The 25,579-nt window shown below is 38.3% G+C and overlaps 8 protein-coding genes across 11 annotated transcripts in view; 6 read left to right on the forward strand and 2 right to left on the reverse strand.

Annotated features, from left to right (window-relative positions):
- The window catches only part of LOC129794093 (GPI mannosyltransferase 3), a 1,193,052-nt gene that overhangs the window by 279,135 nt on the left and 888,338 nt on the right, over window positions 1–25,579 (forward strand). The gene's annotated exons all lie outside the window — the stretch shown is intronic.
- Window positions 1–25,579, forward strand: part of LOC129794120 (cytoplasmic tRNA 2-thiolation protein 1) — a 1,132,104-nt gene that overhangs the window by 218,187 nt on the left and 888,338 nt on the right. The gene's annotated exons all lie outside the window — the stretch shown is intronic.
- The window catches only part of LOC129794129 (plasma membrane ascorbate-dependent reductase CYBRD1), a 1,128,201-nt gene that overhangs the window by 214,284 nt on the left and 888,338 nt on the right, over window positions 1–25,579 (forward strand). The window lies entirely within an intron of this gene.
- Window positions 2–737, forward strand: LOC129794174 (transmembrane protein 242). The gene is made up of 3 exons (XM_055834825.1): window positions 2–153; window positions 213–451; window positions 528–737. The coding sequence occupies exons 1-3, from the start codon at window positions 93–95 to the stop codon at window positions 657–659; spliced, it is 432 nt and encodes a 143-aa protein (XP_055690800.1). The 5' UTR covers window positions 2–92; the 3' UTR covers window positions 660–737.
- Window positions 672–7,022, reverse strand: LOC129794068 (inhibitor of nuclear factor kappa-B kinase subunit alpha). The gene is made up of 6 exons (XM_055834658.1): window positions 6,561–7,022; window positions 5,896–6,493; window positions 4,937–5,837; window positions 4,693–4,877; window positions 892–1,413; window positions 672–823 (listed from the first exon to the last, which is right to left on the reverse strand). Exons 1-6 carry the CDS (start codon window positions 6,691–6,693, stop codon window positions 742–744), a joined length of 2,421 nt encoding a protein of 806 aa, XP_055690633.1. The 5' UTR covers window positions 6,694–7,022; the 3' UTR covers window positions 672–741.
- LOC129794091 (juvenile hormone esterase-like) lies at window positions 1,492–4,669 on the reverse strand. The gene is made up of 3 exons (XM_055834700.1): window positions 2,711–4,669; window positions 2,117–2,646; window positions 1,492–2,042 (listed from the first exon to the last, which is right to left on the reverse strand). The coding sequence occupies exons 1-3, from the start codon at window positions 3,378–3,380 to the stop codon at window positions 1,551–1,553; spliced, it is 1,692 nt and encodes a 563-aa protein (XP_055690675.1). The 5' UTR covers window positions 3,381–4,669; the 3' UTR covers window positions 1,492–1,550.
- On the forward strand, window positions 7,295–15,225 carry LOC129794056 (uncharacterized). The gene is made up of 5 exons (XM_055834641.1): window positions 7,295–7,653; window positions 8,135–8,298; window positions 10,251–10,711; window positions 11,447–12,209; window positions 12,274–15,225. The coding sequence occupies exons 1-5, from the start codon at window positions 7,590–7,592 to the stop codon at window positions 15,073–15,075; spliced, it is 4,254 nt and encodes a 1,417-aa protein (XP_055690616.1). The 5' UTR covers window positions 7,295–7,589; the 3' UTR covers window positions 15,076–15,225.
- On the forward strand, window positions 15,695–17,346 carry LOC129794151 (proteasome subunit alpha type-5). Its single transcript, XM_055834790.1, has 3 exons — window positions 15,695–15,771; window positions 15,976–16,521; window positions 17,101–17,346. The coding sequence occupies exons 2-3, from the start codon at window positions 15,976–15,978 to the stop codon at window positions 17,281–17,283; spliced, it is 729 nt and encodes a 242-aa protein (XP_055690765.1). The 5' UTR covers window positions 15,695–15,771; the 3' UTR covers window positions 17,284–17,346.

A 25,579-nucleotide genomic window follows, 5' to 3' on the forward strand; every position in this document is an offset into this window, starting at 1 on the left:
GTGGTTTTGTGTGTGACAGAGGGGATTATTTTTGTAAACACCGCGCGTGAAAAAAATGATAATTTCCGGCTAAAAATAATCTCGGGGGAACCATGACAGACGCCGCTGAGGTGACAACGGAGGGGAGCAATGACCGAGCGTTCAAAATAAAAGGTAAGACGGTGCATTATCTTGCGATACGGCTGTGAAAAATATCAGTGTTGCTCCGGCAGCGGGCGTCTTCCTGTCGGCTGTTGCTGGTGTCTCCATCCTCGCCGGATTCAGTCGTACCATCATGTCAGCCAAGAAGACCGATCCGAGTGTCTTTGAGAACACAAAACCCGCAAATGTCGCCCTCCTGGAAGGTGGCAGCAGGTTAGCAATGCGAGCCCTCGGATGGGGCACACTGTACTCTGTTGTGGGTGTTGGAGCCTTCTGCTATGGCTGTTGGAAACTCTCCGGTGCATCGAATGTAGGTCAAACTGCATGGAAAATTCCTGCCTCGGTGTGAGATCTATTTTTAAGCCTTTGTGTTTTGTTTTCCACAGATGGATGAATTTAAGCTGAAAGTGAAGGAAAAATTCCCCCAAGTGCCACGAAATGATCCCCCAAAGAGTCGGACGGACTTTGATGGCCTCACAGACTTACTCAAGTACCTTTCAACGTGGGGTAAGGAGTGAGAAATCACACGATTCATTGTCCACCAATAAGCAATAAGGTTCATTTAATAGATAGAAAATAAAAATAGATACAAATCACGCGTTACTTGGTGTTGTCATTCGTGGTGGTGGTAGTGGAATCAGAGAGCAGCTCCCCGAGCCCATCTTTTAGAAGATGATCCAACCTGTGCAGAAGAAGAAGAAGTTTTAAACAAAAAAGTCTGAAGATGAGAGATATTGTTTGTAAACTCACGCAGAAATCAAGGACTTGTTATCTTCCAGGAGGGTCTTTGTGTCGGGATTCTCACCAAAGCACAGATGGGAAGATGAAATGCTGCCCAAGGAGTCAACAATTGATTCCCCCATCTTGGCCTCATTAGAAGCAGCCGAACAAGACCCTTTGCCCTCACTCTCAGCCTTCAAACTCTCCAGCATATTCTCCAAATCCGGCATATTGTCGCTCACACGACCATCACAGCTCCCGGAAAGATTCCAAATATTCTCCTGATGCTCAGCGTTCATCTTCAGCACATCCCGCTGGTAGACACCAGCCTGGGCTATGGCCTTCTCAACTGCCTTCTGAATCTCCTCAATTTCCACCTGAATGCCCAAAAGGAATTCTTGATATTTGACAAATTCCCGATTTCGCAGGAGATTGTCGCGATCCTTGAGGCACTTGTACACAATCTTCAGCATATCCCTGTGAGAATCCTCCGAGATCCTCTTCTCAATTATATCGTAGCGAATTTTGTCGTAGTATTTGTCCAAGAAACTCCTGAAAATTTATTTTGAAAAAAGAAATATCAGAGTTGATCAGATTTTTGATAAAATAGATAAAAGATAAATTTTCTAATTTTAACGGCGATTGTATAATTATTTTTATTAATTTTCTTTTAACAACATTATTTCCCCTTAAAATCCATAATCAACGCTATTCCAAAAAGCAGCTTCACCATTATCAAAGATATTCGTTGTATCCACAATAAATTGATTTTGAAGAACTCCATTGACATATTCCGTCTTATGCCCGTAGATTTGATATTTGCAGAAGCCATGCTTGCTGACGTATTCATCACAGCATGGATCCAGGTATGAAAAGGCAGTAGCAGTTCCAGTAATTGCAAAATCAACATGACTATTTACATAAAAGTCCTTAACTTGGTAGCTGAGTGAGTTTTTGTAGAAATCACAAAAAAGTGTCGGGAAACGGAAGAGATAAATGAGATCATCGCCCAGACCAGGATTGAGATTCATATCTGTGCCTGTGAACATTTTACTCCAATGCAGTGGTCCATTTAAGTTGAATTTATCAATTGATAGGGGATACTTTGTTGTATCCACATAATGGACAAAAGTCCTAACAGTGTTGTAGATTGATTGCTGTACGAGCCTCGATGAAAGGATCTTTAACAAGAAACCCCAAAGAAAAAACATTAAAACTCAGTATTTCAAAAAATCATCTAACCTTTCTCACAAACCTCAATGAATTTAAAGATATTTTCATCGGTTATTTGACAATTTTGACCGCCAAAGAAGTATTTTTTCACATCAGAAAGGTATTCGGGGTTGAAATCAAGTGTTTCAACGAGATATTTATCAATATTTTCATTGAAAAGTTTCCTTTTATTTCCATCAAGAAGAATCCGTGATCGTACATTTCCATCGCTGTGCGTAAAAGTAACATACAATGGCTTAGGGTCAAAGTGACCAGCGCTCCAGGCATTTCTTGGATCTTCTGTGATGTAGGCTCCACCGTAGTTACCTTCAACGACTGGGCGATAGTAGATAAATTCATCGAGATCCCAAAAATTAAAACCATTTTGTGCCTCTAGGAGAACTTTGGCATCAACAGCTCGTAATTTTTCAATAATATCATAATTAAATTGTTCCAATGGATTGCGCAAACCAATTAATTCAGCATGATATTTAAATTGCTTCTGAGGTTCCTCCAGAATTGCCCAAGGTGCATACAAACTTCCACTCTTGAGGATAACTTTCTGGAACAGTTCTAATGTTTTTTTTGTAAAATATTAGTTAAATTTTCAAAATGAAACCTTTTAAAATTTTATTACTCGAAGTTTCAGGATTTAGCCAATGATATTGACAAGAAGCTGCTCCTGATCCTACACCCATGATAGTAACGCAGCTGTTGTCGCCTTGAAATGCACCGATGTTCTCATGTACCCATTCGAGAGCAAGTTTCTGATCTTTGAGACCCCAATTCCCAGAACAGTGTCTATCGCCAGAGCTCAAGTAGCCAAAAACTCCCAATCGACTCTGCACAACCACTATGATCACCTTCCCAGTATCCATAAAGTAATCCGGAGCAAAAGACTCCAGACTACTAATACTCATAGCATATGGACTAAAAATTACAATAACTGGCAATTTTTCACGGTCATGACACTTTGATGGGCGATATATATTCAAATAGAGACAATCCTCACTGCCCGTGATGGAAGGTATAGGTGTGTAGAAGTTCTTCTGCAGACACTCATCTCTTGAGTACGTGGCATCGTAGACGTGTGACCACGGAGAGCAAGGTACAGGACTGCGGAATCTAAGTGCTCCAACAGGTGGTTCAGCATATGGAACCCCAAGGAATGCTTCAAATGCTTTCTCATTTCCATAAACAATTTTTCCTTTAATCGATCCATTTTTACACGTCACCACCACGTCATTGCACAAGGATTTTGATATTATTGCAATTAAGCACACAAAGAACAAGAGTAGAACTTTCATTTTCACTTTGACCTGCAATTGTACTGCAATTTCTGGGGACAAAATTGCAATAATGCAACTTCTTCGCGGAATAGAACTTTTTATAAAGATCTATTTTTATGATATTTTCTCGACAAAGTAATAAAAATTGATGAAAAAAAAAGGAAAAATGCATCACGAGTATCACGATTTTCTTCTTTTCTTGTTAGAAAAATAATGTTTTGTATTGAACGATAATGAAAAAATTAAAATGAATTTGGTTTAGGGGATTTAACTCTCGATTCCAAATCTGTAAAATACAAAGCCCTAGAGGGGGTAGATACTTTTTTCTTTTCTTTTTTTTCCTTACAATACATTTACAAGATTTTTGGTAACTTTTTAAAGTTTTTCTTTTCATTTTGAAACTTTTTTGAAATGAAAATCTGGAAAACTTATTGGGTTGCATAAGCACTTTCAGATTTAAATTTAGTAACTATATTTTAGGTTTTAATTTATTATTTTGAAAGATTCAATTAAGTACATTTTAGGGTTGAATTGAGTATACTGTTTAGGTTTCGATAAAGAACTTTTTAAAGCTTTTTGTCTTCAATCTCAACCTTTTTAGTACTAAGTAGAACCAATATCAAATTTTCAGCTTGAATTTAGTACTTTAAATCTTGAATTTAGAACTTTATCAAAGCTTGTTTTCTTCAATCTTAACCTTTTTAAGACTGAAGACTGAAAAATTTTTTTTCGATTTGAATCTTCCTCTTTAGGACTAAAATGCGAATAACTTTTTTTTGCTTTATTTCAGTATTTTTCAAGCTTGAATTTAATACTTTGGAAGTTTTTACTCCTTAATTTGTGTCTTTTATGGGATTCTGAAAGAAAATTACTTCCCCAGAGTTTTTTAAAGTTCTTTCTGACTGTTTTCTGGAACAGCTAATTCTTTGGGTTTTTTTTTATAGAACGACAACAGAACGATTTGAAAATTCCATCTGTCAAAATCTTACAACTTTTAAGGTGTTGAAAAAGAAAAGATTTTTATCAGAATCTACCCCCTAACTTTCTTTTTATAGATGGAACAGATGAATTCGTAAAATTTAAAAATATTAAACATTTTTTAAGACAATTTTGTCACTTTTATCACGTTTTTTTCCCAAAAAAAACGACTCTAAACAGGACCCAAAGGCACAATGTTCACTCAAAAACAAATTGGGTTAAAACAAATTGACAGAGACGTTTTTCCACGCATAAACCGAGAATTTCTATAAAATTCGGGAATTTCAAAAAGTATCTTTATCTTGAATTTCCTTCAAGTGTTCAACTCTGTTTAAAAAAAAATGTTACTTACGCATTGAAAACGTCTTCTGTTCCTTCGAGAATTTTATTCTTGACTGCTTCTCGGCTTCTCTTTAGCACTGAATCATATCTAATCCAGATCTTCCTCGATGCCTCAATGAGTTTATTTGCATTACTCAACATCCTGTCGTAGGATTCTTGCCAGGAAATGAAGGAGGCACTCAGGACGGAAATCATCTGAAAGTTTTTTTTTGCAGAAATTTTTAAGGAAATTTGCAAAAAAAAGAAAGTCTTACCTCCCTCTCGAGGAGTTTCTCTTTTGTGTGACTCAGAGAGCTCTCGTAGGCTCTGAGGAGTCCCCGAAGCTCAAATGCCCCCTCAATCATCTGCCCCAGAGTTGGTTTGAATTTGATAATGTGATCATTGAGCCAGAGGGCAAAGTTGCAAATCCCACTGATGGCTGTTGTGTACAGATGCTGCTCATTGCGCACAAAGAAGTACGAATTGCTTGCAAAACGCTTCAAAACTTGAACTTTGAGCTTTGTCTTCGGGTTCTCAAAGACCCCAATGAAGGAATCCGGGATCTTTGGCTTTACATCTGTATTTATGACACTTCCCTTCTTCATGACAAACAACATGGGCTCCCGGAAGTTGTCCTCAATCAGCAAATCTGTCAATTTTGTCTCCTCATCGATACTCTGGAGCGTTTGGATGATTGGCAGGATGAAATCCAGATACTCCGCTGGGATTTTCGTACTTTCCGCCACCCAGGTGCGCAAATCAGCCAAAGTATTCTGCGGAGTTATCTCATAGCTGAGAAATTCATACGTGTACAGGGAGAACACCGTCAGGATCTTCTTGCTGAGAATCTCATCGAGCATTGTGAAGATTTTCAGGACGTGCACTGGTCCCTGCTTCACGGGAGCTTCCTCATCGTCCTCGACAGTGTTCTCGGAGAATTTAACTTTCTTGGAGGTTTTTTCACCTTCTGATGCATTTGATTGGGGTACCTCAAAGACAAATCCTCTCTGTTTGGGATTCCACTCGAGAGCCAGACGCAACCATTGCTCCATGTTGCGCTTGAAGCAGGAAGAAATTTGATTTTCCGGATAGAGCTCAGAACGATACTGAACATTCCCTTCTTGATCTTCCACAATGCAAATGTGTTCAGAGCGCTTCTGCTTCACCCGGAGCATCCTAAAAAGGAGGAATTTTGTGTATAATCATCACCAGAAGCAAAAGGATGGGAACTTACCACTGAGCCATGGAAGCATTTGGGAGGAAGGGACGACATCCGCAGATGATTTCAAAGGCAATCAATCCCAGTGACCAGTAATCCACGGTACAGCTGTACTTGTCACTATGCAGTAACTCAGGAGCCAGGTACTCCATTGTTCCCACAAGACTCGCCTGGAGACTCTGTCTGTCCAGCAATTTGGCATACCCCAAATCCGTCAGTTTGTAGATAATCTTGTCATTCTCACGCTTCAGCACAATATTCTCCGGCTTGATGTCCCGATGCGTGATCTTCTGGTCATGGAGGTAGGAAATTGCCTTCCGGAGAGCCCCTAAGATCCCCCGTACCTCTGGTTCCGGCAATCCACTGCAATTGACTTTCTTTGTCATGAAACGCCGGAGATCTCCCTCCTCGCAGTACTCCATCACAAGAACAGGCAATTTTGACGGATTGTTCCTCAGCAAGCCCTCCTGGAATTCCTGCGATACAGCCACAGTGCGCACAATGTTGTCACACTTGATGCTGGTGGTCATCAGCTTCACTTCGTACTCCCACCTGTCCTTCTGACGCTCCGAGATGGAATCATTTGTGGTTAGGAGGCTGCATTTCTTCACAGCTAATCCGGGGATAAAAATAGATTATTGCCGCATTCACAGGGGTGGCAGGGGGGCAGAGAAACTCACCAACTGCTTCCCTTGTCTTCCGGTTTCGCCACAAAGTCACAAACCCGAAGCCCCCGGAGCCGAGTTTCATCTCACAAACCCAGTCTCCAATGAAGGGGGGCTCCTCTGTGAAGGGGAGAAACGGTTGGGGCATTTTTTCTTTAGTTTTTCACTGAATTTTCTCGATTTTTCTTATCTTTTTCGAAAGGAATTTTTCCTCTGGACAATACAGAGTGAGATAGCAGTATACGATGTATGTGTGTGCGAGGGAGAGAAATATAACTGAACGAAAACGTCAAAAATTCACTCTTTCTCACAAGTAGTGTTGATTGTCTCTTTCACACGGTGTGTTTTCCTGCAATTTTCTTAAGTTTTCTGAATAATTTTCCAATCAAGTGAGATTTTTTGAAAACAAGAATAATCTCTGAATGGATTTACGTGAAATATTGGGAAAATTAATCAAATTAATTTTAGAAAAACATGAAGAATTACTTGTGTGAGGGAGAGAGGCAAACTTTTCCAATTGTTATCCATCTCACTCTCTTCGTCAACTTTTTGTGCTACTACTTCGCATTTTCTGCTTGAAAAACGTGAAAAATCATCAGAATAGCTGGAAAAATTCCTTCAGAAGCTGAGAAAATGGAAAAATGAAAAAAAAAATCTTGATTTTCACAGTAAATACACAAAACAAAAATCAAGCAACTGACAAAAAACTCATTTGAATTTAAAAACCATTTCAAGAAACCTTCGTTTACTTTTCGGCTCATAGTAAAATTTGACAGTTCACTTTTTCGCGAGAGAAAATCGCGTTTTTTTGGGAGCGCTGAGAAAAAGTTGGAAAAGTGCAGTCGTGATGGATTTTCATTAGTTAGTTTCCACCACGACGGCAAGAAGAAGGATCAAGCAATAAGAAGTAATCGTTGATTGTTTAGAGGAAGTGAAGGAATTCCTGGTGAATGAGAGTTTTGCTCTTGGCCAGGAGTTTTGTTTGGTGGATTTAGTCTTTGGTGCTTCCTGGGTGCTCTAATCATCTAATACTCACAACACAGGATGACCCTGTGGCGGATAAATGTGGCAGAGTGGTCTGCGGATCAAGTTGTGGACTGGCTTAAAGGTGAGAAGAGAATAAAAATTAATCCTTTTTGGGGCTTCCGGGGGGACTCCTGGGGCGCACACCAATTGACATTCGGGGTATTCGGGGGAAGTTATGAATGAACATTGGGGATGACGTCGAGGATACAACGTGACCTTCCGCATATCAGGTCAACACGCCGATTTTCCTCTGCGTGACCTAAATTCTCTCACAACATCCTTGACACATTTCCCCTCGATGACGTGTGTGTGCTTTGCTCCTTCAGGAAGTATGGGGAAATCCTTGAAAAGTCTCTCCATTCATCCCCAATATACCCCCCACCCATTCTCCAGTCATCCCAGTCAGTGTATTCTCACCCACCTCGCAGTGTAGAGTTCTTTTGATTGATGAGAACAGAGAGCAGACAAAGTGACCGGATGTGGGGCAAATTGCAAAAGAAAAGCCCAATTTGAGTGTCTCTCGTGCTTCCTGAGCCCACAATCTCTCTTAATTCCCCCCGTAGGTTTGGATAATTCAATGTATCACTACGTGAATTCGTTCACAAACAACGAGGTCGGTGGGCAGGAACTCCTCAGCATCCGACCGTACATCCTTGAACAGTTGGGAATGTACTCAATCAGCCACCAGGAGATTGTCCTCGAGGCAGTGAAGCTTCTGAGGAATTTTGTAAGTACTCCTGATTTTTTTTTCTATTAAACAGAAATCCCCTTAAAATTACCTGAAGAGATGAGTCATGGTCAAAGCATCTCCCGGGATGGCGCAATTTTATCTTTTAAAAAGAGGAACTCAAAGAGAGTGAAACGACGATAAGCCTTCCGTAGAGTGCATTTCTTATCCAAATTCCCCCATTTAATGGAACTGTCTGTGAACCCACACACGCGCTGCCCAACACAGAGCCAGAGGAGAGGCCAATTCTGGCAGCATCTCACTTTGTTTTTTCTTTGCCAGAATTAAGGGCGTCATAGTTTGATAATTTGCCAACATATTTTGGAGAAATTAGCTCGATTCCTCTGGAAAATTGCTCGCAGCATTTTAATTCTTTATTATCTCTCCCTCCGCAGTTTTATGTGGCAAAAATTAAATAATTGACTTATTCTTATAGGATTTTATTTAATTGGAAATACAGGGTTAATCACAAATATTTTTAATTTGTTTTTAACAATTTCTTGTACAAAATTATTTCAATTTATTTGTAAATTCTGTCCAATTTTTTTTTGAGATTTGTTTGTTATCTTTCATTTAATAAATTAAAACTTCGCATTAGCAAAGAAACAATTTGTTTTATTTTTTTTTACTTGAACTTTGTTAAAAACTTGTCAATCTTTGCTTAAGGAGTCAAAAGAAATTATTTTCATGCTGAAAATTACATAAAAAAAAATATTTAGAAAGCGAATTATCAAATTATGAAAAACATTAAATGTTAAAAAAAACGAGAAACATTTTAAAAGAATTGTCATTTAAAAAAAAAAAACGTTTAATGTTAGGAAAGAAACGTCAAGAGTTAGAAAAGCGACCTTTGAAAAATAAGCTTCCAACATCAAAGCCTTCAACAAATCAAACACTTCAAAACCTTAAAAACAAGTCAAACGTCAATTATTGAAAAGAATTGTCATTCAAAGAAACGTCAAATAAACGTCAAAAGTTAGAAAATCAAACTTTAAAAAGTCAATGATTAAAAAAAAAGAAACGTCATACTAAGAAAAGAAACGTCAGACATTAAGAAAAAAAAGTGTCAAACTTTAGAAAAATAACGTCAGATGTTAAACTAACTTATTCAAAACATTTAAGAATGCATGTTATGTCATCAAAAATTAATAATGTATCAAACTTTAGAAAAAAATGTCAAACGTTTTTTAAAAAAATGTCAAGTAGTTTTTGAGTGTAAATTTTTAACGTTTTAAAATTAAAAATTGAAGTATCAGAGTAAAAAAAATCTTTAAACACTTCCTTATCCTTTTTGAAGATTAATCCAAGACACATACCATAAAAGCCATAAAATTATTTCTAATTTATTAATTAATTATTAATTTCATTATTATTATATTATTTATTATTAAAATTAAATAACTATGTTAATTCGTTAATACATTCTACTTTTGTAGGTTTCTATTTATGTTTTGGATAAACTGACAATTTTTTGTTTTTTTAAAGATTATAAAATCTCTTTGTAAGATCTGCGTGAGCTGTGTCTTTGGTACGAAATCTGGGCAGTAGAGACACTATAATTTTTTTTAAATCTATTGAATTTTACAAAATCTTTTTAACAGACTTTCATACAATTAAAAAAAAAAGAAATAAAAAATAATATTAAATTTAAAAAAAATCAATGCAATTCTCATAGAAAACCCTCTATAGAGAACATTGGGACTTAAAAGAGATCGCCTCTAGACCATATTCCCCACAAATGGCTGATAAAATTAATTACGTTTCAATTGGATAGTCAACGCTGTATAGTTAAAGTTTTTTTTTAAGGAATCGATGATGCGCAAACTGTTTAATAAGCATTGCCGATGTGAAGTAAAAAAAGAAAAGAAAAAAAACTCCGTTAATGATTTCTAATGATGGTGTTAAATGGAGGATAAAGTCACAGTTGAGTGTGCAAATTGTCTTTCTTCCAGCACTACAATCTTGACAAAGAAAATCTCCAATATTTGGCACTTCAAGTGGCAACTCAGGCGTGGAGTCTGCACAAGCAGTTGACCTACTGCAAGGATAAGAATGTCATTGAGACGAATATTTTGAAGGAAGTTACGAGTACGGTGGCAACGATTAAGCCCCTAATTGGATGGCTCGATCGTGCTCCGTTTAAGGGGCAACGGCAATTCAATGAGATTCGTACGCAAATGCTTCGGTTGGCCCTTGAGATGGCCACTAGTGCGCATCGTGATCGTTTTGCCGATGAACCGGTTAATCAAATTCAAACTAATGCGGAGAAATTGGCCAAATTGGGGGATTATATAATTCAGGATATTTCGGATCCGATGCTGCTGCAACCGGCAAGCCTGCTCTTGGTCACGCTGAAAAAGAAAGAGTCCGATTTGGGCTTCAATCTCATGCCTGACGTTCATGGGGTTCACAAGTAAGGCGATCTTGTCTTTACTTTTAAGGGGGGTCTCTTGGAAAAATTGTTAGAATTTACACATATTTAATTTTGCAATTTTTGGGGTTTTTTCTTAAACCTGGTTTTCCAATGTTGGTTACATTTGTAGCCTAATTATTGAAGTGTAAGAAAATCACTTTCCGCCATTTTAGGTCCGACGCCATCTTGTGATTTTCCGACTTTTCCACAGAACTGCCCTAAAACACAAAGGTAGGTTTTTCTCATGATCTACTAGATGGATTTTGATGGGGTAAAAAGCAAATGAAAGAGGAAGCATTAGCGGAGAATGTACCGGAATAGATTTTAGAGTTTCGACTTAGAGACTGAGAAAAGTAGATAAATGTTCTTATTGACTTTTCTCAGCTTCTAAGTCGAAATTCAAAACTCTGTTCCGGTACATTCTCCGCTAATCCTTCCTCTTTCATTTGCTTTTTACCCCATCAAAATCCATACAGTAGATCCTGAGAAAAACCTACCTTTGTGTTTTGAAGAAAATCTCAAGATGGCGTCGCACATAGGATGGCGGAAAGTGATTTACTTACTCTTCAATAATAAGTCTTCAAATGTGACCAACATTTGAAAATCAAGTTTAAGAAAAACCTTAAGAAAAATAAAAACATTAAATTTCATCAGCTCTCAAAAGAGACCCCCCTTAATCTGTTTTTGGGTAATTTTTCTTTATTGAATTGATTTGAAACGTTTTAATTCTTGCAGGATAACAGACATTCGCTACAACTCTCCGGCTCATTTGTCGGGAAAGATCGAGGAAGGGGATGAAATTGTTCAGATAAATTATCAAACAGTCGTTGGGTGGCAGCACAAGAAGGTTCTTCTGCAGCTGCACGAATCAAAGCCCGATGTTCTGCTGACGCTGAAGAAGCGCCCCAAACATATGAAGATCTATGGGCAGATCTACATGAAGCCTTATCGTTTGCCGAGTAAAAAGCGAGCTATGCACTACAGATGGGGCGAAACACTGCCAAGTCCAAGGGCAGAACTGCTCTCAATTAATGATCTTCTCCTGCCACTTTCGCGTCCACTTGAGAAGCACGCGAGTGACTCGGAGTCCGATAGCAATGGCAGTGATATCCTTACGCCAACTGAACCAAAGGCACCCAATACGGATTTGCCGTTGTTCCTGCAGAAACCACGTCCGGTGTTGCAGCGAAGGAACACCATTTGTGGAGATCAGACGTCGAGCTTCAAGAATTTGGGCAATGTTGTCTTCTGGCAGGAACGAAAGGATAAATCAGTTTCATTCGGGCATGGCTTGGAGATTGCTCCACGTCCCAATACCTTCATGGGGCTCAAGGGATCACTTCCGGAGATTATGTCAGACATGTGTGGGGCTGAGGAGAGGGTGGAGAGGAAGGAGAATGAGAAGCAGGAGGCAGATGATGATGGTGCTAGACGGAGTGGGGTGAGCAAAGTTGTGCGATTTGATGCGGATTTAGAGGAGTTTGACTCGGAAAATAATGTAAGTTTTTTGGAATTTTTGATTTTCTTTTGCCAAACAAATAATTCATTTTTGTCGGAACTAGTGCACCTTCAATGTAGACAACACTGTGATTGAAACTTTCGAACCTATCCCATATGCCGATGATGATGTTGCGGCATCCATTGATGGAAGTAATGTTGAACACAGTCATGTGGCTGCTACGAAAATGACACCAGAATTGGGGGTTGTTCAGGCCATTAATACAGCCTTAATTGCCAGCAAGGAAGCTTCGATTAGGAAGCAAGCCCGTGCGTGTACTTCCACCGTAAGCACGGCGAGTAGTTCAAGCGATGATGACGACGTTCCGCCGGCAATTGAACCGAGAAAGGAGCAAACAACCCCACCAGCTCCACCACCACGTCCCAAGAAGAACATCGAAGCTTCGGGGGGGTTTATAAGGCCAAAAAGTGCGGGAATAGCAACAACGGGGGAGGATAACAAGTCCAAAGTGGCAACAGTGGTGGATTTGAAGTCAAGGGAGGCGTGTCAGAATGTTGCAGAGGGAGTGAATCAGCACAACAGATCGTCCGAGAGTTGGGCCCAACCTGCGCAACCGGCAAAATTGCCAACGATGAAGCACTTCCGTGAGGAACCTTTTGAGGCGTTGGAGCTCTTTACGCCACCCAAGACAACAAAGGGGTTAACGTTGAAGAAGAAAAATTCAATTTTAGCCAAAAGGCGAAAGGTTACGCTGAAATGTCTCACTGTGAGTGATATTCAGGGGCATCTGTACAGGCGGACAAAGGATAAAAGTGGTGCTGCGTACTGGGCTAAAGGGTACTTTGTCCTCGTCGACACAGCCCTGTATGGGTTTAAGGGGAAGGATGCTCCAAAGGCAAATTGTCTCATCTTCCTCTCCGGCTACACGGTGTCCCTGGCAAATGAGGTGCATTCAAAAGCAAATGCCTTTAAGGTGTATCACACATCAAAGACCTTCTATTTTGCCGCTGAGACCCCAGAGGCGTTGAGTCAGTGGATGGAATTCATCCGGAATGCCACACTAAAGGGTAATCCATCCATTGGACTTAGCACCGAAGTGGATCTCAAGGAGATCTTTACGGAAACGGAGAGTTCGGATGATGATTCGGATCTCATGACACGTGGAAATTTCTCCTATGGCAGTTCACTGAATGTGCTCAGTACGAGCCTTTCGAAGGTTAATCAGCAAGAGAGTGAGGCAACAACGCCCGTTGCAACGACAAAGCAGGAAAAGTATCATCTGGGATTTGGTTCACTTAAAAAGTTCACCAAGTCTAATTTGCCATTTAGCAAGAGTGCTGAGAAGAAGGCCTCAATGGATATTCCAACACCAACGGCGCAATTTCGAAGCTACCGGAAGGTGGTGAATCAGGATGTAAGGCCACCGGCGACTCCTGTGTTAATTCCATCGGTTTCAGTTGATACAATTCCCGCTGAAACATTTGCAACACCCCCACAGGCTAAGGCACCACCACCACCCGCTGAGAAATCCGGTGGATTGTGCCCGAATGCCGAGGAATCCGTGACGACGATGATGACGAAGAAATCCCGAAGACCGGCACCTCTGAACTACATTCACGCATCAAATCCCAATCTTGTGGATTTTGACTTTCACACATCCAAGACAATTGATTTTGCCGTCCCAAAGATAAATAATACGTGGGAGGGGCAGCATAGTTTGCAGGGGTTCATGACATTGAAGGATTTGATGTTGCAGAAGCAAGCAGAGGATGCCAAGGAGGTCTACAATAATCGCGTATTCTTGGGCATGGAGAAGAAGGATGAACGTGGTGTGAGGAAGAAGATTCGCAAGAATAGTCGAGATGTCGATGTGGGCATGGGAAAGGTTCACCCTGAGAATCCTAAAATTGATAAAATTCAGAGTCGTAGCCTCCCAAAGACTCCGGACTATGCTCAGAGTTTCAAACCCGATGATGTGGATATAATAATGACGAGAAGCAAGGAAGGACTCAAATTGCGAGATTTTGGCTATGAATTCATCTCTGGGGATGATCCACAGGATGCTGCGGCGAAACAGAAGGCGGAAGCAGAGAAAACCTGGCCAAAGAGGTCAGATAAAGTTTCCCCGACTGTTACAAGTTGGTCAAAGAAGAAGGGAAATTGGATAACAACGGAGAAGAAGGTTGAGGAGGAGAAGAATAGCCGTGGGAGTTTCAAGAAGTTCAAACCCGGGAAATTCGACAATATTCTCACAACAAGTGACAAAATGTTCTCCTTCAAGCACATTGAGAAGGATGCACCGAAGACACCACTAAAGCCCCTGGAGAAGTATGCAATTCTCAAGCCTGTCTCTTCCTATGCTCCCGTAACAATTCCCCATGGGAAGAAAACTAATTTGCAAATTAGCACAGCTTCCCCAGCGGATTCACGAAAGAGCGCACATGTGCTGAAGAATGATCTGAAGGAGAATTTAAGTCACTCCCTGAGTGATGCTGGGGCGAGGAAGGCAAGCGTGGAAAGGAGTGCATCGTACTTCACGAAACTCTCCTTCTCAAATACAAAAGTTCCAAAGGAGAAGAAACTCTTGGGTTCCCCGAGGCTCCATCGGGCTCTGTTTGGTCGTCAAAATTCCACAGATACCAACATTTTTGAGACAATCAACCTCCCATCATCGGCCACATCGGAGGGTAGCAATAGAAATTCCCCCGTAGAACCACCTGTTCTCTTCCCGCGGAATCCCATCGTGATGGCACCGCCAAGCTCCTCGGGGCAGCAGAGTGCAGCCACATCACCGGACTACCCGCATCTGGAGTATCCACCGGTTTTTGAACCCGAAACATACTCACTAAGCGATCCCAGCACGAGTCTCACGTTGCTGAGGCGCCGCAATAAGAAGAATAAGTAAATGGATCATGTGCTTCTTCCTCAATGTCTTATGAGACACGGTAATTGTTGTCTTCTTTGTGTCTTGTAGAATGCCTTTTAGTGCATTACATACTGTAGGTAGTAACTATATTACTCAATATTCTAATAAATTGAGGATGTTTATTCTGAATTATAAGTTTTTTATTCATTTGTTATTATTTTTCACGAAAAATAAAAAAAATTGCTTCGTGACGGGAGCTCCTGGTAGGAGGGAGCTTCTCTCGGTCCCACTCCCGAGGACTAAGGCTACTAGGAGGGGTTTCAGCTATCTGGTCCCCCTGATAGTGAATAACATCGCGGGGAGGCTTGGTGTACTCTCCGGGAAGACTGTGGCACAATTCTTCGCCTCTGCAAGCTTGACTGAGCTGGAGACCCTCGCGGTCTCCAGATATCGTTCCTAATCTGATTCCTTCCCCTCAGCTAAACATCCCCGATATTGCTGATCTCTCTTTCAAATGTAAATTTGAGATGAATAATAAATGTAATGTAATGTAAAATTGTAGTTTTTAACCAAAGAAAATCAGGCGGGAACTCTCCTACGCCCGCCATTCTTGTGCCTAAACCGCCATCTAGCGGAAGAAATCACTTTGGGTATGTATTTGTGAATTAGAATTGTCATTGCATAGCATTTTTGTGCCTCTTCTCCCAAATAAATCCTTTTTTGATAAAATTAAAGGTAATTTCCACAAATTCTTCCTCGGGGAAATAAAGACAAGTGCCCAGGGAATAGATCATGCGTGAAACTTCCACAAAATTATCCCAATTTCCGCTAGAAATCTGTTTATGCAGTGTCATGTTGTGCATAACCTAAAAGAATGGGGAGACTTTGGGAGATTTCGTGACTAAACCGGGGGTTGTTTTCATTGTTTTCTTCTCACAGATGTTCCTGACACGATCGGAATATGATAGGGGTGTCAACACATTCTCCCCCGAGGGGCGCCTCTACCAAGTAGAGTATGCAATTGAGGCGATTAAACTCGGCTCCACGGCAATTGGAATCTGCACGAAGGAAGGTGTTGTTATTGCCGTGGAGAAGAGGATTACGTCCACCCTGATGGAGCCAACGGCTGTGGAGAAGATTGTGGAGGTGGATAAGCACATTGGGTGTGCAACATCGGGCTTGATTGCCGATTCCCGGACACTGCTGGATCGTGCACGGGTTGAGTGTCAGAATCACTGGTTTGTCTACAATGAGCGAATGCCGGTGGAATCGTGCGTGCAGGCTGTGTCCAATTTGGCCATTCAGTTTGGGGACAGCGATGCCGGGGGGCTGGCCATGAGTCGACCTTTTGGTGTTGCTCTGCTCTTTGCTGGGATTGAGAATGGGGTGCCGCAGCTATGGCACATGGATCCCTCGGGAACGTACATTCAATTTGATGCGAAAGCCATTGGATCAGGGAGTGAAGGAGCTCAGCAAAACTTGGAGGTGAGGATTTGGGGATTTATTCTGTAGGCTATTTTTGTTCTTTCTTTGAAGAAATTGTCTAAATATTGGGTAAAAATTGATCAAGAAACTGCCAAATTATTTGCCTAATTATTATAATATTATATTAATAATAATATTAATTATTGTGCTGATTTGCATTAATTGGGGGAAAATGTTCTCAGTTTTATTTGATTAATATTTGATCAATATTTTGTAATTAATCATTGCTGAATATCAAAGTAGGCTTTTTACAAAAATATAGAGAAGTTTGATCAAATATTGAGCAATAATTGACAAATGCTGGATCAATAGGTAATTGAGCAGTATTTGACATAATTTTAAAAATACTTTTTTAAAGAAAAATGTTGGATTAATAATTGGCCAATAATTGACCGATATTTGATTAATATTTAGTAATTACTTATTGCTGAAAACCAAAGTAGGCTGTTTGCAAAAAAAAGTTTGATCAAATATTGAACAATAATTGACAAATGTTGGATCAATAATTGAGCAATATTTGCCATAATTTAATTTTTTTTTAAAGACAGTTTGTTAATGCTGCAATTTCTTAATTTCCAGAGTAACTACACGCCGCTAATGTCCCTGAATGAGGCCATTAATTTGGCCCTAATTACCTTGAAGCAGGTCATGGAGGAGAAGCTCAATTCGACAAATGTGGAAGTGATGACCATTACACCGAATGATCTCTTTCAGATGTGCAACAAGGAGACCGTTGAGGCGGCAATTGAGACTATCAAGTAATTTTTATCTCATCTCTTATCCAATTTTTTTTGAAATAAAGAAAGAAAATCCATGCTGAACATATTTATGCAAATTTTTCCCATCTTTGCCCTCTACTGCGCAAAGAAGGTAAAAAAGAAACAACAACCAGTCAAGCCAACCTGAGGACCCATCGTGCTGTGAGTGAACTCATAAAGATTGTTACTTTCGCTCTCCTCCAATGTGTGTGCGTTTTGTGAATGCAAATTTCTTCACACACAATTGGAATTCTATTGCTTTGCCTTTTTTTTCTCCGCCATCTCTCTCTCAGCGTCCGACTGTCCGAATACTCCACATAATTCGAGCTCTTAGCCATATTTCTCAATATAATATTAATTATGATTGATGCCATAACACTTTTTACCGTGTTTTTCCTTGTTTTTCTCACTCTCGTGTCGAACAAAACACGATTTGGAGCACAAAACGTGTGTCGAGGGAATAATAATGTTGAAAAGTACAAGAAGAAAAAAAAAAAGATTGCGATGTTATGAAACAACAGGAAGATCTCTCTCATAGCGCTCAATTTCCGAATTAAAAAGGCTACATGAACTTACCATCTCATGGAGATTAATGCAAGTTTTAGTTTTGTGAGCAAAAAGTGGTAATGTAGTGGCAATTGCGCTGGTAGGTAGGCCGAGGGGTCAATTACTTTTCTTAATTTTTAATGATTTTATTAAAAAAAAAATTGCCTCCATTTTGATTATTATTTTCATTATCCGCCGCAATCTAGGGCGTCAAAGTTGGTAGCACTGTAATTCAATTGTAGCCAACTTCATTCCTTTAATTTTTTACATATGATTTTTTAATAAAAATTCTTCATTAAAAATCAATCTTTTTGTGTTTTCTGAACTATTTCCGCTCATTTCGAAATTTTCCATCATTGAACATGGCTGAGAGACAAGTTTGCTGGAGGTTGAGGTCGTTTTTGATTGATCCACAGACCGATCATCGTGTGATTGATAGCGATCATCGTGGCGATCACTCTCACGTGCGTTCTCATTTTACGCAACACGATCATTATATGAGATGTGGGACTCAAAGTGGCGGAGTGATCGTCAATTGATCAGCCAGGAAGTGCATTTCCACCATTTCCACATACTTTTCCCGCGCGCGCGAATATTTATGATCCTTCCGAACTATCGACACAACCTGATTATGCTTCATACACAAAACCAATCGGCGATCAATGATCACAAAATCAAATACAACATCATGCGGGCTTTCTCCTCGCTGCAGACTCTGCCGCCACGGCACAACAATACCATCGCGGTGAGAGATTGAATAACCGCCGAGCACTAATTGAAGGCAATTTCGCATACGATACAAATTCATGTCACCCAGCGCGTCTTTTAGCGTCGCGGACAATTTTCGATGCGCTTTCGTGTAGCAACAAAAGGCAGTACAACAACACTAAATTGTTAGTTGCGAAAAGAACGACTCTTTGGGTGTCTTTTGCAACGCCCGCACTTTAGAATGACAACATTTTTTTTTTTTGAATTCAGAAATTAAACTACTTTTTCATTCCAAAGTGCAATTTGTGATGTTGCATAAAGTAAATAATAAAAGAAAAGCGGCAAAAACAAGGGAAAGGCGGGACATAAAAAGGTGGGTGATATGGCGTGAATGTATTACATTGGAATCTTCTTTCGATTTTACATGCCAATGCGGCAAAGTTGATCAAAGAATTTGATAAAACTCAATTTCCCGGCATTAGCGGAGGAATTGCGTGTATTTACGGTTTGAGATTCTTTTTATCTTTATAATTAAGATAGTTTTTTTTTTCTACAGAAAAATTCAAATCTTTTTATTTTTTGCAAAAGCAAGACATTTTGAAGAAGGACGCCATGAAATTCAAATTTTAACGGTTTTCTCGTTTCTGAAACAAATAGTTTTTTAATGGAATGAAAAGCAGAGTCTTGTTTCAGGGGAATATCATGAAATATTTTTTACTTAGAGTCTTATAATGTTGGCTACAACATTCTAAAATTTTATCCACCTAGGATGTTTCTAGGAGTTCTATTCTATTAATTCGTGAATGTCGCCATTTTTGAAAATCATCTGCCATTTTATTTCCTCCTTTTTGTTCATTTTTTGTCTTCCTAAAAGTCCTAAAATATACAAAGAAATCAAAATAAAATGAGGATCATGAGGATTGAATAAAAAAGAAATTAAATCTTGATTATCACCCTTAAAAATCTTCAAGCTGAAAGTTGCAAAAATGAAATAAAAATTTAAATGGAAAATTCAAAATATTACATTCTAATATGATTTTTAAATTTTTATGTGAAAATTTGATGTTGAAACAAAATAGTAATTAGTTTATATTTTTAAATTTCATAATTACAAACACATTATGTACAAAAATTTACGTGAATTGCAATAAAATATCAAAATGCTAAAACTTCCTCAAGAGCTCGGGTAATAATAAATGAATGAAATAGTAAAGAAGATATGCGTTGTGCATTAAATTTGTTACAATTTTATGCAACTCTGAGCACTCATCCAATATTATTTTGTACCAATGCATAACCCTGAAATTGTAAACATATTGCGTTGGTGGGTGCCACACATTTCGTGCGCACGAGACTCCACCCCGGGGGGCTCATTGATTCACGTCACACTTGTACATAAAATCAATTTTAAATCGTCAAAAGACACCTGAAAGGGTGTTTTGCAACGCGCAACTCGAAAAAAAGAAGTGTTAGACAAAAGTAATGAGTGGTTGCATAAAAGATCACAACTGTAGTGCAATGTAATTAATTATTGTAACATAGAGCAATAAAAGGAGAATTAATTTGATGATTTAATCTTTCAAATACAATGAAGAAATCACAAATAAATGTGCAACAATTCGCGATGGTCAGTTACTTAAAATACCACACAGAAAAAAAGGCCTTCGTTTTATTTTATCCAACTCTTACCGCATTTCCTGTTGTCACTTTACATGTCTTCAAGACAGCCTATACAAGTACGCTAGAACCACATCTAGCACGCATAAAGAATTATATAAAGAAAAATAATTTCAATATTAATGACTTCAGCCGAGATAAAATCGATTAAATGCAATAGCTGTGAAGGTTTCTTTGGATCTTTTGATCACGACAGGTAGCTAATAATTCAAATTAACATAACTCGTGTTTAACCCACAAATGCTCGTATCCCTGAGAGATAAATTCAAAAAGAAATCATAAAAATTACTCATATATTGCACAATTTAATCACCATCAATTTATCAAATAAGATTATTCTTTCTCCACATCAGGTGAGACGCGCATATGCGCGCAAAAAAAAGCTTCGTTGATTTTGCAACATCTGTGAATTTTTCGGGTGAGCTCTTTCAATGCTTTTCAAAATGATCTAGAAATAAATAAATCCATTAATATAAACTTTATTGTTTGAGATCAGGTATTGCTACAAGAAAAAATCTCAATTCTGAAGCTCTTGCACAATGAATGAGATTTCAAAAAAGAAAAATCAAAAATTCCACCATTTGCGCTCATATAATGATTTTCAACCTCTAATTGTTTACGATATATTTTTAGTGGAAAAGATTAAAAATTTGGAAATCACTCATTCGTAATTTATGGACTCTCTTCCAGCAGATACACTCTTGTGAGCAAGTATGGCTCGAAGAAGGTGCAAAAGAGTACAGCTTTAGGACGTCTTACTCACACACCTAATTTCTCATTGCAATCTCTTGGCGCAATTTTCGCATTTTTTTGATTTATTTGGCACCGACACATCGTGATGTGGGGCGAAGCGTTAATGCCCACCGCATAGGTACACCTCAGTGATTTGTAATTCATGGCACAATTTTTCATATTTCACACAGAAGAATATTATCCATTTGAATTTGGAGTTTCAGAAGCATTTCTAACACCAGGATTTGGGTCACACATGGATTTATTGGGCATTATTTGTTTGCCTGAAATTTTGTAGATTATTTTGAGAAAATTATTTGTGTTAAAGATTATTAACTCTTTTGTGTTATTTGAGACCCAAACGTGAAATTTTTTTCCAAATTTTTCTGAATTAACCAAAGTATTAACCATAGGTAATATTTAAGAATTTTTTTTAAATTCTTTAAATTAAATATAATTAAAAAAAAATACATTTTATACCTTAAATATTACTCCTCGACTTCCTTCTTTACTCTTTTCGTTCGTTTTGTCAGCCAAAGAAGGTATTCTCACAAAATAAATACCTACCCCCTTTGGTGGTCATTGAGGCGCCAGTCTTTGGCCTTTTTACATGCGGTCAAAACTCTCGTTTTCACGTGAAAAAAGGACACATGATGATGAAAGTAAAACTTAAAAACAGCATGCAACTAATATGCTTAAGAAAGACTCCTCCTGAGGGCTTGGGAGGCTAAACCATGGTATATAAGAAGAAAAAAGAACAAACGGTATTTAATGTAAGATTGCATTATGAAGTTTAATTTATTAGCGTGTCGATCATAAATTAAAATCACAACAAAAGCCTGCAAGTGGTTGAGTCTTTTGGCATGAAGTTGAATAAAAAAAAATATATTGAGCAACTTCTTGCATGGAGGTGAAAACACAAAAACCGATAGAGTCATCATCGACCAGGTAAAGAAGATTGTGATCTCTTTCGGTGTCTGCAAAACAGGTGAATTGTCACCGTATCCATGAAATAAATCACAACGATGTAGCAAATGGGGACGAACCTTGAAATTGTCTCGAAGAAGAGCTAGAGAGTTGATAATTTCTCATAAAGAGGCCATAGCACCAGGGAGAAAACCACACAATGGAATTAATTGCAATTTCTCTCAATAAATCACGGCAGTATTTTCACAAATTATAGTTACTAGCGCCGTGAGCGTCATTCACCTCAAAAAATCAGTCCGTTTCTCGTGTCTTTCGCGGTTCGTGGCCTTTTCTTGCTGCTGGCTGCCAAGACAGCAAAATAAGATAGCAAAGAGAGACATTATGCAACATGTGCGACTCCCCAAATAACGAACAATCCTACTCCAATTCCATTTATCCGCATCTACTTTATTTGAGAGACCCAATGGTGGTGCTATTATATATAGATTTTGAAGCAACAAGTTGTTAATTCACTTTGCATTTCATGTACCACAAGAAAATAAATATCTCTCAAATAATCAGCACATAGTACAAGTCGAGGGGTCAATGGACTACCTGATCAGAAGAAGTCAAAGAAGTTGAGAGGAGGTACTTCTATACATAAGATGCTGTGTACATTTACAGCATTTACGATATTGCAAATTTTTTTTATCTCAAATGTACAACACAGAAAAAAATATATTTCTTTTTTTAACGTCTTTTTAATCTTTCTTTTAATTCTAATCAATCTTGCTCATATTTTAATACAAAAAAAAAACATCCACAATATTTTCAGAAGATGTTTATGTTGCATTCGAAGTAGCAGATTTTAATAATTTATTTGTCCGTTTCTAAGATTTACGTTTCTTTTCTAACGTTTGACGTTTCTCTTCTAACACTTGAGGTCGTGTTTTATAAATCGCAATTTTTTGTTATTTCCGTAAAATATAATGTCCTGGAATTTTCTATAACTTTTAATTGTAAGAAAAAATTAAAAATGCCTAAAAATGCAGATAAAACTGAATAAACTCCTTTTATATTTCGTTCAGTGTATTTAAATTTTTTAAATTACATTTTGTACTTTCGGTTTATCATTCTTTTCTCGGGTTATCTCATCTGCTTGGAAGATACAATTACACCACATGTGATGGCATTACGCTTCAATGTGCAACATAAATTTATTGCTGAAGAATATAAAGTTCACCCAATTATATAAAAGTGAATGTAGATTTGCATAAATATGACCCAAAAAATTAATTTTAGGTCTTTCTTTTCTTTTTATTTAAAATAAGCAAATGTGTGTAACGTGTGTGAGATATAAAAACGTTTTTAGCCTCCTTTTTGCGTTGATAGAGAGATTGATGGAGTATTTGATAAAACAAAGAGAATTACAAGAAAATCTTTGGAAAGGCTTTCTCACAGATTGAAGCTTAGATTAATTGATTTTCTTTTTAATTGTTTTCATCATGATCAAAGATGTGGTTTAAAAAATCATTCAATTTTGCATCCTTTTTCACGATTTTTAAAAGAATTTTCTTGGCAACATAAAAACAAAGAAAATTCTAATGTAGCTTAATGGTTAAATAGCATAATTCACCATTTCTTTAATCAAGAAAAAAATTTCAAGTTTTTTAACAGATCTCAAAAACACAGCAAAAGAATAAAATATATATAACTTTTTGTATATAACATTTAATGATCTCACAAAGCATAATATTGAATGAATCTTCACTGACTTGTACAGGTACCAATTGTATGTCACTTTTATTTGAAATGTTGGCAAGTCCAATCACTTTTAACTTCTCTTTGCATTAATCCAAAATAGCGTGTCTTTTTCCTTCTCATGCATTTTCCACGCGGCGAATGCAAGTCAAAGGCAAACAATAAAATAAACGTCGGGGCTCCATCGAGAGCGTCACTCATGTTACTCAATTTTGTAATTAGCAACTTTACACACAGAATAACGAGTGGAGAGACAATAAAATCATTGAGTCAGAGAGCGAAAAATCTACAAGACAACTTCCTAATTTCAATTTAACAATCTCCCCACACGTCTCGTGTGTACGCACTGAGTGTCTTGGAGAGTTTCTTGGGGTGCCTCTGCCTGCGAGAAATGTGGAGTAAAATGTATAATTGCCCAGCATATAGAGACTTGCTCAGGCACTGAAGACTTTCCGTACGGGGGGTCTCATGCAGTCAGTGGAGCATCAGCATGCAATATTGTTTAACTTGATGTTTGATTAACTATCGCTGGCGGAGAGGGAGATGAATCTATGTTCGTGCGCTTGAGCTTTTGCTGCAAAATTGAAATTCATTTCCGACATTCGACACAGTTGTCTAGCTAAAATTGCCACTCAATTGAGATGAATGTGCGGAAGATAATGCAAAATGGAACTTTTGAGCATAAATCATAATGTTTTGTGCACCCATTTGCGCGTCCCCATCACACGTGCACATGTACTCCAAATTATGCAATACCTACACTTTCCTATAATACATATACCTCTGCGATGCATCTTTCATATGCAAATCATTCACACTTTCGATGATTCAACAAAGAAGATTTTACAGATCACCCTTTAAATACTGTCCAAATTGTCCAAGTAGGGGAGACCGGGGTAAAAATAGTCATTTTCGAATTTTCAAATGCCAATTTCTCCGAAGTTATTAATCGGAAAAATCGGAAAAAATTCTGGTGGAAAGCCCTACCAACCTATAATTTTTGACAGTAATTTGGAGGTTATCCGATCAGTACTTTAGGAGTTAAAAATGAAAATAGTTTTTTGGCCCATTTCCCAAACTTTTGCGTATTGAGAAAAACGCGTTTTCCGAAGTTTTCCTTCAGCAATTTTCCAATCTGATAATTTTTCTCACTAGCTGGGTTACTACAGAAAACATTGCCAAGGTGTATTCTTCAATAGCTTTTAATGATTTTTCTCTACAATTTTTTGAATCAAAACAGACCCCTTGGGGTAGATCTAGTCATCCCATGTAAATCATATGGGAGATCGAAATTTTTGGCATATTTTCTATTCATTTGTTGCAAAATGGCGTGTTTGAGAAAATCGCAAAATTCTCTGTTTTAGTGCGTATAAAAGTGAAATTCCTTGTCGCGGATCAAAAGGTGAGAAGTTTAGCTATCAACTACTATCAATCTCTCAGGTGGAAAATCATTGGAAATGTCGGAAAATTCGACCGACTTTATTTAGCCAACTGGTGACTATATTTACCCGCCGCGTTTAAAAATAGTCAGAAGCGGAAGGGTTTAGGAAAAGCTCGAAAACTTATATTTCCCGTGGAGTTAGAGAAAAGTGGTCTGAGACAAAGTTGTAGGCCAGGAAATTTCCTATAAGAATGACCTATCGAGGAAATTTTCTTGCCCTTGGGGAATCCTGCAGATAAGGATTTATGCAAATTGACTATTTTTACCCCGGTCTCCCCTAATCCCAGAAAATTCTTTTACCTGTTAAACTTTTATTTACAGATTGCCGGAAATTTTAATGTTGCTCTTGAAATTTTTTGATATGTTATGTGGAGAGCTCTATATAGCAAGTTCACGCAGTTTAATGTTTAACATGAAATTCACCGAGCGTGGTATTTTTAAATAAATTTTTTTTGACTCTATTTAATGAATAATTCAGGGGTATATCTCACAGACCCATTCGCAGCTACATTAAGTCATTAAAGCAGTA

The sequence above is a fragment of the Lutzomyia longipalpis genome, chromosome 3, assembly GCF_024334085.1.
Source record: "Lutzomyia longipalpis isolate SR_M1_2022 chromosome 3, ASM2433408v1".
Classification (NCBI taxonomy): Eukaryota; Metazoa; Arthropoda; class Insecta; order Diptera; family Psychodidae; genus Lutzomyia; species Lutzomyia longipalpis.